This window comes from Myotis yumanensis, unplaced genomic scaffold (genome assembly GCF_028538775.1).
Source record: "Myotis yumanensis isolate MYYU_CA2020_CCGP unplaced genomic scaffold, mMyoYum1.0.hap1 SCAF_9, whole genome shotgun sequence".
Classification (NCBI taxonomy): Eukaryota; Metazoa; Chordata; class Mammalia; order Chiroptera; family Vespertilionidae; genus Myotis; species Myotis yumanensis.
In genome coordinates, this window is record NW_027223760.1 from 74,152,539 (window position 1) to 74,165,977 (window position 13,439).

Genomic DNA, 13,439 nt, shown 5'->3' on the forward strand with positions numbered 1-13,439 from the left:
AGCAGGCAGTGGCAGCCAGTCTCAGACTTACCCCTCATCCTGTCTCCAACTTTCCAGTGAGCTAACAGCCCTGCCTGGCTCACTTCTTTCCTATAATGTTTCCAGGGAGTCAAAGCAGAGCACCACCTAGGCTCTCTCCTGTTGCTTCTTCTAACCTAAGTCCTTCCTTTTTTCACTGTCCCCAGCTTTAATAAATGTACTCTCAAACTCACCTGGACTCAAGTTGTGAAACCTGCCCTACAAGAAGTCAAGAGCCCACACACCACCCACCTGCCTGAGGCAGACCCACTCGGCCCAGTCCTGGTCCAGTAGTCCAGTAACAATGGTATGTTATCCCTTAATGAAATTAAATAATCTGAGGGATAATACTTTGAGACTATAAAGACTATTCTATTTCCTAACAAACTTTTAATAATTTTTAGCATTTACTAAAAATCTTCGCCTAGCCGTGGCCGGGTGGCTCATTTGGTTGGAGCATCATCCCGTTCACCAAAAGTTGCAGGTTCGATCCGTATGGGAGGCAACTGATCAATTGATGTTTCTTTCTCTTCCTCCCTGTTTATCCATCTAAAAATCCATAAAAATATATCCTTAGGCGAGGATTAATATATATATATATATATATATATATATATATATATATATATTTGCCTAAATCAGTTACTTCAACTGGGGTTACAAACTTGATTTTTCTAATTTTATTATTTCTTCTATCTTTTCTGTTGGACTTTTTTTTTCTGTAAAGAAGAGCTTCTACTCCATTTCTCCTTTTTACAGTATTACTGTGGACTTGTGGAACTTTTTAATTTTTCTAAATATAAATTCTAAAAATTATTCATTTTCATGTTCAGATTGTTTCACATTGGCTCGCAGGAACTCCTGAAGACAAGCCTATACAATTTTTTTCAGATGATGTGGCTTTTGTGTCTTCTCTAAGAAATCTTTGCCTGCAAAAAGGTTGTAAAACTGTTTTCCTACATTATCTTATTTTTTGCATGGTGTGAGTTAGGGTTCAAAGTTCTTTTTCTGTTTTTCAGTTTTGTTAATCTGGTTGACCCATCGTCATTTGTTGAAAACAAACTTTCTTTTCATTATTAGATTGTTTTGACATCTTTGTTAGAAGTCTAATGATCATATTAGTGATGGCCTAATTCTAGGCTCTCCGTTATGTTCCATTAATCTATTTGTTGATCATTATGTTAGTTTCACGTTATTTTTATTACTGAGCTTTATAGAAAGTTATTAGTGTAAGTTCCAATTTTGCTCTTTTTCTAGATTGTTTTGGCTGTTTTCATTTCTTTGCATTTCTATATTCATTTTAGAAATGCCTTGTCAATTCTACAAAAGCCTTGATTGATTATGAGTGGGATTGAGTTGGGTCTGTAGATCAGTTAGGGGAGAATTGAAATATTAACAGTATGAATTCTTCATATCCATAACTATAGTATATCTCTCCATTTATTTTCATCTTTTATTTCTCTAAACTATGTTTTGTAGTTTTCAGTGTTAGGAATTAGCATATTTTTGTTAAATTTATATATTATAAATTATTATATATTTTGTTACATTAAATGCCCCCTCACCCCTTTGTCTCTAGATTTCCCCCACTTCCCATATGAAGCTCAAAATGAAGGAACTGGATAATAGGTGAATCACAATATCCTAAGTGAGCTGTTGGTTTCTTTAGGGAAAATGTAGACCAAAAATAATCTTATGCAGCGTAAGAGGAGTTATTATGTAGTTCTGTGTACACCAAGCGTGTCAAACTCGTGGCCCGCAGGCCGCATGTGGTCCACAACTAATATTTTTGTGGCCCAGCCAATATAACAGATTGTAAGAAATATTTTAATAAAAATTTCGTAAAAAAAATAAAAATAAATAAATAAAAATTTCGTAACTTAATTTTTACAGTATCTTGTTATACATAATCTATATATGTAAAAGGCTAAGTGACCAACCATCTGTTCGTCTGACCGTCCAACCGGCTGGTACCTACGGTGCACACTGGCAATTTAAAAATAAACCTTGACTCGCACATGCGCGATATATATAAAGCTCTCACTGGCACCAATCACACGTGTGTGTTTCAATCTGTCATTGTCGATTGTGAATTTGGTTGTTTTTGTTGATATTTCTATTATAGAGAAAGGGCAAATAGCAATATTAAAATATTTCTTCTAATTAATTTCTTTTCAATGTGCACGAATCCATGCACTGGGCCACTAGTTATTAATAACAAACTACAACATTTGCTAATGACTGATTACTATAATCATGTTGCATTTATTTCCCTTACGTACAGGCACACCATTTCTTTCCACTAATACTAGCAGCGAATATTTTAGCAGCTGATTGCCACATCATTAGTCTTGTACTGACTTGTTTGGGCTATGCAACAGGAAATATTTCGCTTTCATAGAACAAAAAAATAGGTTTATTAAATAGGTTGTTAATTATTAGTTAATTAATAACTTCTGCTTATTAATTTGTGCACTTATTCAGTGTCTGGTAAGTTAATGTTCAAGAAAAAATATTAATTTTTATTAAAATGTTCTATTATTTTATGTTAATGATTACTCATTTATTTCAGCCCTTTGTATTCAGCATGTCTTCTATCAAAATAAACCTACATTTCTATGAAAATGGAAGCTTTTGGTTTTTTTGCAGCCCACATAAACTTAAACCTTGTTCATTTGGCCCATGTTAGCCTTTGAGTTTGACATGCTTGGCGTACACTATTCTCTGACAGGTATGGAAGAGTTGGAGGAATCACAAGTTTCCCTAAGGAAGTGACCTTTGCATTAAGGCTGATAGGAAGAGTAAGAGCCATAGAGGTAAGGAGAGTAACACTCCATGAAGAGAGAAAAATAGAAACAGAGGTTCCAGAGAATGTGATTTTTTTTTTTAAGGAAACTGCTTGTGATTTTTAGCGTGGTGAAGTGGTACTGGAGAAGTAGATAAAATTAGGCCATGTGCTAGATTAGGCAAGATTAAGGAGTTTGTGGTCTGTTAAAGGTCTCAGTAAACTTTTGTCAACATATGAAGCATTCAAACCTGCAGATAATTTTTGTGAGTTTATTTGAGCCAAATTGTGGACAATGGATTAAGAAAATGTCCCAGAGAACGGCAGTTTTGCATCTTATTCTATACATTACAATCAAAAGAGAAAACGTAAGTGGGCTATGTGAAATCCATTGGTAATAGATTAGGGAGATTGGAGGAAACATAGCAGGGGGCGGGGTTAGGTGGGAATCCTGGGATTGGATAAAAAGTAAAATGTAGACACATGCTTCTTTTACATAGGGAAGGTATAGTATCGTTAACAGTCAACAAACAACTCAATAACAATAAGAGGATTTTTAGTATCTGCTTTGGTGCATTGCTTGTGCCATGAGGGTCTGGTAAAAGGGAAGTTACCCTGACATTCCAAAGTAATGATATCATAGATGCAAAAAGACAATAGACAGGCTTAATTAAGGTAAAGATTGACTTTTGTCGGGGCATATTCTAGCCTAGGACATGACTACCTGCTATAAAGTGCTTTTAGTTAAAAGGTTTTAATTTCAGACCATCCTATATGATTCCTTTAGATCTCTGAGTTTGTAAGTCCACCATGTAGGCCTTTACTGAGCTTGTCAGGATTAATACATGGCCCCATTTGGTCCACACTATTTAATAAATGATCTTATAAATACAATTTTTATTTTTGTTTTCATGTGGGAAAGATGTCATCATTTAGGAAGCTACCAGTACAGATGGGGCAGAATTTTTCTCCAGTTTTAGTAGTGTGGAATAAAAGAAAGAGAATAAGGTGTTCATACTATAAGAACTGTTGAAGTGGCCCTCAGATAAGCCAACATAAGATAAGACCATCTGTACCTAAACTGTAGTGTGTCACTAGAGCAACCTGTGGAAAATAAGAATGAATTACAAGTTTAAGAGCATGCAAATTAATATTTGTCAATTAGCCTAATCTGAATAACTCTCAGTCTTACCCTGGTCCCCTTTGAGAAGCTGATAAAAACAGTAGTCTCTCTTTCTAGAAAAAAAGATGCAGATAATAAAATAAACATTTTAGGCTTTGCTAACCATATGGTCTCTGTTGCAGCAATTTATCTGTGCCATCTTAGTGTGAAAGCATCCATAGGCAATAAAGTGGATCTGGTGGTGTTCTAATAAAACTCGATATTCAAAAACAGGCAGTGGGCCATATTTAACCTGCAGGCTATGTGGCTATAGTTTGTCAACCTGTGATTTAAAACATTGATAGCTGTGCTAGATTGGAATATTAATCAACAAATATTCACTTACCTACTCTTTCTCTTTGGGTGGAGTATACATCCCCGCTCTATTGCCTTTGGGTTTGGCCTTGAAATATACTTTGACCAATAGAATGTGAGCAAACATGATGTATATAAAGAGATGTTAAATGTGTTTACATGTTCTAGCTATTCTAATGTGCTCTTGCCAATTGCTGTGAAAAGAACATGCCTTCTCCCATGCTTGTCCAACCATATAAATCTTTTACTTTTACTATAGAAGTACATCCTGGCTTTGGGGAAGGAGGTTCGGCATCTCCCTATGGGAGTGTGTAACTACTGTAATTACCAGTGGGGCACTTATATGTTGCTGAACGTTTTGCAGTGTGCGTATTTCTTTTTAAAGAAGAAGCTCAGAAACATGCTTATTCAGTAAGAGGTGATGGGGAAAAACGAACTTTGGTTTATTAGATACCTTCGGTGGAAAGCAATTCCTTTTTAGGGCACACATTTTTTTTTTTAAATATATTTTATTGATTATTTTATAGAGAGGAAGGGAGAGAGATAGAGAGTTAGAAACATCGATGAGAGAGAAACATCGATCAGCTGCCTCCTGCACATCCCCCACTGGGGATGTGCCCGCAACCCAGGTACATGCCCTTGACCGGAATCGAACCCGGGACCCTTCAGTCCTCAGGCCGACGCTCTACCCACTGAGCCAAACCGGTTTCGGCAGGGCACACATTTTTATAGGTAGTTTACACCTTCTGGTTACATGCTCTCTGGGAAGCTATTCAGTTAAAGTTTTCCTAGTCTGTGGGTGATGACAGAATTGTAGAGGTTTTCTTCTTGGCACAGCAAGAGACCTGGCTTGGCTTGCTCACCAACTGGCCTTCTCCAGGTTACCGGGCACACCTTTTTGTTGGGGTTAACATCCTGTCTTTATCCTGTACCACTGTAAGTTTGCATTCTTCTCTATTGCCATTCTTTTCCATACATCTATTTTGTAGTATTAATTGTTAACATCAAGAATTGCTTCTCCTTTCACTTTCTCTTTATGTCTTCATCAAGACATAAATGTTTTCAGTTAAGACTCTCTGTGCTCCATTAGAGAAACAGTGCATGGAGGTGGGGGTAGTGCTGTGGTGTTGGGTGAGCTCTGATTTCACATGGCGTCTCTCTTTTATTCCCCTCAGGCCTCTTCTCTCTAGGGATGGTGAAGTTGGAAAAAGGCTCCTGTAACTCCCCTCCAGGATGAACTCCCTGCCAGCAGACATGGAGAACGCTCTCACAGGGAGCCAGAGCTCTCGCGGTTCTCTGCGCAATGTCCATTCCATCAACCCTGCACAGCTCATGGCCAGGATCGAGTCCTATGAAGGAAGGGAAAAGAAAGGCATATCTGATGTCAGGAGGACTTTCTGTTTGTTTGTCACCTTTGACCTCTTATTTGTAACATTATTGTGGATAATAGAGTTAAATGTAAGTGGTTTTTTTCCCATAACAGTATAAGAATTGTTTCCAGAGACAAAACCGTTTTCTTATTTTTTTTTTTTTACATCATTTCTATCTCAGTCAGTGAATTTTGTTTTCCCCCCCAAATGAGGCAATATTGATCTCCAGCTGAATTGGACATTTCTTTTTCTTTACTGTTTAAACCAAACCTTGTTCATTTAAAATTCATTTTGTCTGGGATTTCGGAATTTGAATTCATGGTGTTTTGTATTATAGTGAAAATTGGCACACTACAGCCTGGGGTCAAATTCAGCTGGACTGCTTTTGTTAATAAAGTTTTATTGGAACATAGCCCTGCCCATTTGCTTACTTGTTGTCTGTGGCTGGCTTTTATGTGAGTGGTTGTGTATTTGTGACAGAGACCTTCTGTCCCACAAAGGCAAAAATGTTTATTCCCTGGCCCTTTTCAGAAAATAGATTGCTGATCCTTGCTCCATAAAAATGTAGCATGCTTCTGGAATATATTTTAGATGTTGCATCTCCTTTTCAAATTCCCATACTTAAGATTTTGCATGTTATTTACTCTACCTTTTTGCAAAGAGATTATTAATTCATATGTTATAAAAATATTTTAGAACCATTTGGAGGTTTGTCTATATTTTGACTTATGCAGTTAGTTATATATATCAGTGATTTTCAACCTTTTTTTTTTTAATATCATGGCATACATAAACTAATTAGTAAAATTCTGTGGTGCACCAAAAAATATATTTTTTTGCCATTCTGACCAAAAAAATAGGTATAATTTTGATTCATTCACACAGGACAGCTATTGTTGTGTTGGCTGTTATAATTTTTAAAAATATATTTTTATTGATTTCAGAAAGGAAGGGAGAGGGAGAGAGAATAGAAACATCAATGATGAGAGAATCATTGATCGGCTGCCTCTTGCACGCCCCCTACTGGGGATCGAGCTCAAAATCTGGGCATATGCCCTTAACCAGAATCGAACACTGGACCCTTCAGTCTGCAGGTGGACACTCTATCCACTGAGCCAAACCAGCTAGGGCTGTAATTTTTTTTTTATTTGACAATATAAAGGAAAAGAAGTCAGTGCCTCTGACTAAATCAGGCATTGCATGTTTTTAAAATTCTTGCAGCACTCTAGTTGAAAATCACTGGTCTAGATCAGTACTACCCAATAGAAATATAATGCAAACCTCATATGTAATTTTAAGTTTTCTAGTTGCTACATTTATTTAATAAAAGTAAAAGTAAATAGGTGAAATTAATTTTAATATATTTTATTTAACCCAACATACCTGTTTTCTCCCAAAACCTTGGTTCTGTTTACATTTCTTACCAACAATACAAGATAAACTCTTCCAAAAGGCTTTCCTCCCAGGCAAAATTCATCTGCTCCCTTCATTTTATTTCCTTTTTTATCTCACCCGAGGATATGTTTATTGATGAGAGAGAGAGAGAGAGAGAGAGAGAGAGAGAGAGGGATATCACTGTGAGAGAGAAACATTGATCAGTTGTCTTCTGTACATGTTCTCTTGCATTACTTTCACACATAAATCTCTTTTTGTTTTTACTTTTTACTCTCCTTCCTAGGTGAATGGAGGCATTGAGAACACGTTAGAGAAGGAGGTGGTGCGATATGATTTCTACTCTTCTTATTTTGATATATTTGTAAGTATTTTCCATTATAGTTTATTTCAGATATGATGAAACTAACCAAAAGGCAAATTTCCTCCCAATAGACCTCATATTCTATGTAGTTCTATTTGTTTCCTCCCTTGAACACTATATTTCCTTTCCCCCCTAGTTACTGGCCCATTCTGTGTTCTCTTTACCTCTTTCTAAGGAATTATCTGGTCATCTCAAGATAATAAAAGATATAAGAAAGGCAAAAGAAAAAGCCATTCTGATTTTCTTAGAGAAAAGCCTTTATTTTTTCAAATAGCTGAAATAGAAGCCATTGGCACTAATCACTAAAAGGAAAATTTACCTATTTATGTAACAACATTATGAAAATGCATTTTCTTTTCAGTATATTTTCAATAATAAATCTGTTTCATTTTTCTCTAATATAATTTGGGAAAGTTATATATTGGTAATCTTGGGTACATTAGTCAGTTGTAGAATTACAGATGCAATTATCTGTAGATGAGGCATTCATTTATTCAAATGAATGCTTGTAGTGCTCTAGGACCCTTAAATATATATATATATATATATATATATATATATATATATATATATATATATATAATTAATTTCAGAGAGGAAAGAAGAGGGAGAGAGAGATAGAAACATCAATGATGAAAGTGAATCGTTGATCGGCTGCCTCCTGCACACCCTCCACTGGGGATCAAGCCCGCAACTGGGGCATGTGCCCTGACTGGGAGTAGAACTGTGACCTCCTGGTTCATAGGTCAATACTCAACCACTGAGCCATGCCTGCTGGCTCTAGGACACACTTTGATTGGGTTTGACACAACTCCCTGGTAAATCTCTTTATGATGTAAGTAGATCAGATTCTAGCATTGTGTTAGACATAGCATAGGGATTTAAAATCCACAGTGAATTCCTCCAAATTCATTTTAACTTCTTTATTCACTGTCTTTAGAAACTATAGAACCCTTAAAGTCAGAAAACCTGATTCACAACACTATTACTAGTTGTATATCTTTGAATAAATTATGTCTAAGTTTCAGTTTCCTTAGTATTTAAAATGAGATCATCATCATTCTGAAAAGTAAATAAAATCATACATGGAAAACACATAACCCAATGATAGGTAGAGCTCAGGATCTGCAATCAATGTCATTATTTTTGTTGAAAACTTTAATGATTATATTTCTAATGGTTTTCAAACTATTCTAAAAGTCTTGTTTACTTTTTGAAGGGGCCTGAATAAGTGTGTCTGGGGAACAAAGTTGAATTCCCAATAAGTAGAGCTCAGGATTCCCTTGTTATCACCCCCTTGAAACCTGACTAGTTCCATTTTTATCTATGTAGTATGTAAGGGTTCATTCTTATCTGTAGACAGAGCATAGGCAGTTAAAATTCACAGTGAATTCCCCCAAATTCATTTTAACTTCTAGTATGTTAAGATTCTATACAGTAGGTTGAAAAAGTGTTTGAATGCGGCCGAATATTTGGAAAACACTAATATAATGCAATCCCCTTATTTTTCCATATGAAGAAATTGTGTTTCATGGTTCAGTATCTTGACCTAGCCTAGGTCATTGAAGTTGGTGGCAGAACATGTTATTTCCCAAGTCTTATGATATTTACTTTGAAACTATTGACATATCAACAACAAAATTGATTTCTCTTTTTTCTTCTTATTTCCCTTGCTGAGTTTATCTTAAAATAGCCTGAGTCAGGAATTGTCAGGAAGCCAGGTTAATGCACTGGTCAGATCTCATTGGTTGTCTGTGCCCCATGCTTAGGGGTTACTGGACAAATAGGGAGAGCCCATTAGCTCAGATTGGAAAGACTGTCGAGCAGGGGACCTGGGAGCATGAAACCGTGGGACCTGGGAGACGTCAAGATAGAGGGGTAAAGAAATACTTTGCCAAGTCCAGAATGTGGAGATAGAATTTGGAATGAAGAGAAACTAAATGGTTAGATTATTGGAAAACACATTTTTAATGAAAGCAGCAAATTAAAGACAAATATAACCTGTGAACTTCATTTATGTAACAGAATCTTAAGTGAGGTTATCTAGTCAATGGCAGCAAAATGTTCAGCCTGCAGCCTTTTAGCTGTTTTGACTAGTGAGGAACTTTTGGCAGACCTCTACCCTGAGTCTCAAGGGTCCAACTCAGAATAAACATATTTTCTGAGTAAAATTGGTAAACTTTTATTCTGTGTTTATTTCTTAGTGGATGAGAGTTACTAAGACAGCTGTACTATAGTGGTTAAGAGCCTAGTCTTTGAAGTCAGGCTACCTGGATTCAAATCTTGGCTTTCTCACTAAGGAGTTGTGGGGTTTTGAACAATGTTTCTATTCATCTTAATCTGTAAACTATGATTAATGATAGTGGTTGACTCATGTGGTTGTTGTGGTGGGGATTACATGGGATAATAATACACATAAAGGGTTTCACAAAAGTCCCAGAACCATCCTGAATAACCAGATAGTAACTACTGGGGTAGGCTGAACTCTCCCAATACACCAGTAACCCAGAGCTTTACCATAGACTTGACTAAAACCCTGCTGTCTTCCAAAGTGGAATTGGAAATATATGTGGACTTAAGTAGAAAGGAAAAACAAACATTTAATTTCATGTTCTTTTGTCGAGAATGGGAAGTTGATTTGAATCCTTATTTGGGTGGAATTACATAAATTCTAGAGCAGGGATCTCAAATGGTGGTCTGTAGACGAGTGCTAGTCTATGGCAGTCTTCAGCTAAATCAGAATAATGAAGGCACTTTGGTGGCTTCTTCATAAAACTAAGTTACTCTTCTTTTGTACATATTTTTAAAAACTTGTCTTTTCTTTTTTTAATATAGCTTTTGGCAGTTTTTCGGTTCAAAGTGTTAATACTTGCCTACGCTGTATGCAGACTGCGCCATTGGTGGGCAATAGCAGTGAGTATACCTGGATGAATGGTTCGCCTCCTCCAGTGCTGGTGGCTAGGGCCTGCTCGCAGCAGGGCTGAGCTGGGAGAAGAGGCAGTTTTCATCTGGCTTTTCCTGAGTCCCCGTTCCTCTACCTTTCAACAGTTTAGCTTCTTTCCAATGGTAATGACTAACTAGCTTTGTCTATATGGATACTGAACCAATTCAGAAATCCAGAGGCCTAATAGGATTACTGGTCAAGCACCAACCCACCCTCTACCTCATTGTATAATGAGACATAAGATCAGTATCTCTGTCACAAAGATATTTAGAAATTTTCCTGTTGATTGAAACTGCTTAGTGATTGTTCATGACTTGCTCTCTGCTCATTTTGATAATTGCCTTCCTCCCTGTTTTAATTCCCCTTCCTCCTGTCTTAAAGGGAAATGCTCTCATGTTCCTTTTTATATTGCCTTTAGGCTTCTTAAAGGCAGTGGCCTTTTTACTCATTTCTGTTTCCTTGCATCCAGCATAGAGCACATACTATTCACCCTAAACAAATATTTATTGATTGAAAGAAGAATTATAAGCAATTTTTCTATTTCCACAGATACCTGAACACTCACCTTTTTGAGAGCTCTAATAAGGCAGGTATATGAGGGAGGGGAATGCTGCTTAGGAATAGCCTGCAGTCCTGTTTTTGAGTGTGAAACCTTGGTCTGTGTGTGGGCTGGCACAGGCTTGTCCAGCACTCCTAAGACAATCCACCAGGGGGCGCCTCTGCCTGGGCCATCTCTTCTGAGCATCCACAGAATCCTTAGACCATCCATTGAGCCCCAAGCTTGCATTTCATTGATATTGGCTGACAGTTTTAGCCAGACTTGACTCCTCTCTTGAATACAAAATAGCTATTTGGCAATACCAAATAGCTGATGATTGTCCCTTACCGATTCTATAATAGTCCCTATTTGAGTCTCTGTAACATGCAGTAGGATTTGTCAATCCAACTGTCTCAGTGTTTTGTTTTCAGAAAAATGATTGACATTCCGTGAGAGTTTTAAGAAAGTATCTTCAGTCTCTAATTGTAAATCATCAAGAGGACAGGTTAGATTTAGCATATTCATTTTATTGTTTCTGGTTTTTATTTTGAAAAACATTTGTAGAGAAGGGTCCAGGCAGCTGGAAGAAGTCAGCTGGTACCTAAACAGCACTTAGATCATCCTGTAAAGTTAATTAGTATCAGAATTTAAAATCCTTCCTCTCCTAGTAACTCAACTTTAGCTGGTGTGTGTGTGTGTGGGGGGGGGGGGGGGGGGGGGCGGGGGGTGTGTTTTGCTAACAAATACCTACTCTGCAACTTTGTTAATACTCACTAAGCACAACACCTGATGTCCCCTGACCTCCATTCTGTCAATCAAGGCAACTATTTGGCATTCACTTTGCTCAGGTTTCATATTGCCACAAATCTTAATTGGAGGACAGAGTGACTAGGGCCAGGTCCTATGGGATAATCCCAACCCCAATCCCAGGAGCCCTGCCTCTGCATTTCACTGTCCTTTCTTCTGTGGTGATAGTGTGTTTGGATAAAATTTAGTTTCCCAACACACCAGCTAGTTTCCCAACACACCAGCTTGCTAAATGTGGGAGAAAGGCCATTAGAGCCAGCCAGGGATTGTGTGTCACATAGAAGTCCACTTTGCCTCAGTCTGGGTTTAGGGGATAGAGAGAGAGTGATGTGGGAAGGAGCCGGCCTGGGCGTAGCTTCTTGGGCATTGTATACTTCTGTCTCAGGTGGGTCTCTTGTGTGAGGAAGGTGCCTCCACAATGTCCAATGTCTAATTTGAATGGTGCCGACTTTTGTGTCTTTCAGTTGACGACAGCAGTGACCAGTGCCTTTTTACTAGCAAAAGTGATCCTCTCAAAGGTATGGCCTACCACTTTTTCTGAAGAATGCCATCTATAATAACCATGCCTCGTTTTCCACTGTGAGCTCATGGTAACTGGATTTCCCTCTGCTGCTCACATCTGTTCTTCCAGCTTTTCTCTCAAGGGGCTTTCGGTTATGTGCTGCCCATCATTTCATTCATCCTTGCCTGGATCGAGACGTGGTTTCTGGACTTCAAAGTGTTACCTCAAGAGTCAGAAGAAGAAAACAGTAAGTTCCTCTCAACGTTGGCCTCCTGGGACTGGCGAGGTGCTGAGCTGGAAGGAAGAGCTGTGGGTGCTGTAATTTGAATGGAGCGGCAGGTGGCTGAAGTTAGCAGATCGTGGTGTTTGTGTTCTTTAGTGGGTGTAGCTAATATCGCAAGGAGAGTTGGATGAAAGGGTAGTGACAGAATGTGGCTCCTCCCTCCAGCTGTTAGACCTGGCTTCCTGAGAAGACGTGTGAACACTGGTGACAAAGACATGCAAACAACAAAAATCGCAAACACCGCTTTCTCCTCAGACAGGTTGACCTTTCTCCCTGTTAATACTCAGGGCACGAGGCATTTTGTGCATCTAAACAGAACTATTGTTTAAGGACAGAGAAATGTGAAACATGTTAGGTGAACTGAGTCAGCCATTCTAAACGTCAGGATTCTCCAGAGTTTCCCATGGCTATCATCCAGCTGTGGCTTTGGATGTGTCATAATTAGAACATTGAGCAGCTAGAGTACAACTGGTGGTGGGTTGATGCTGAAGATGGAGTTCAGAAAGAGGAAGAGAGCGAGCCAGCGAGCCATTCAAGAAATGCACCACGCTCCTCCGAGTAGCTGAGTGATAGCTAGCGTTGTGGAGTTGTGAGTCCTGCCAAAGCTGTTGTACTCTCCCTGTGCGGCTTTGAGTATCCCTGGATATTGACTAGGAAGGCCAAGTGATTCATGGAGCTTTATGATTAATTATTAGGCTGGAATTATTTTCTAAATTGTGGCCTTAGTGGAAGCCCACGTACTCCACTCGCCCTCTTGCTGGTGACATAATCCAAGCTCAACAGAGACCCAGGCAGATTTAAGACATGCTCTTCCATGCCCCCTCCGTCACCTGGCTCTGTTTGCCCTGCCTGATAGAAAAAAATGTCTGTCTTATGTAAAGATAAACATGATTATAACCCAAAGGAACAGCAGAAGGAAAAGTAACCTTGGAAATGGCTTTCTTTAGGAAAAACCTCAT

General features: G+C 38.2%; 1 protein-coding gene across 2 annotated transcripts in view; it reads left to right on the forward strand.

The window, feature by feature from the left end:
• The window catches only part of STARD3NL (STARD3 N-terminal like), a 41,317-nt gene that overhangs the window by 15,314 nt on the left and 12,564 nt on the right, over window positions 1-13,439 (forward strand). The window contains exons 2-7 of one of the 2 annotated variants that reach the window (XM_070424723.1): window positions 186-325; window positions 5,456-5,738; window positions 7,329-7,406; window positions 10,242-10,319; window positions 12,160-12,213; window positions 12,327-12,444. In XM_070424723.1, the coding sequence (XP_070280824.1) occupies window positions 5,514-5,738; window positions 7,329-7,406; window positions 10,242-10,319; window positions 12,160-12,213; window positions 12,327-12,444 (553 nt within the window). In that variant the 5' untranslated portion in view covers window positions 186-325; window positions 5,456-5,513. The remainder of the gene's footprint in view (window positions 1-185; window positions 326-5,455; window positions 5,739-7,328; window positions 7,407-10,241; window positions 10,320-12,159; window positions 12,214-12,326; window positions 12,445-13,439) is intronic. The other variant, XM_070424724.1, reaches the window with a different exon arrangement.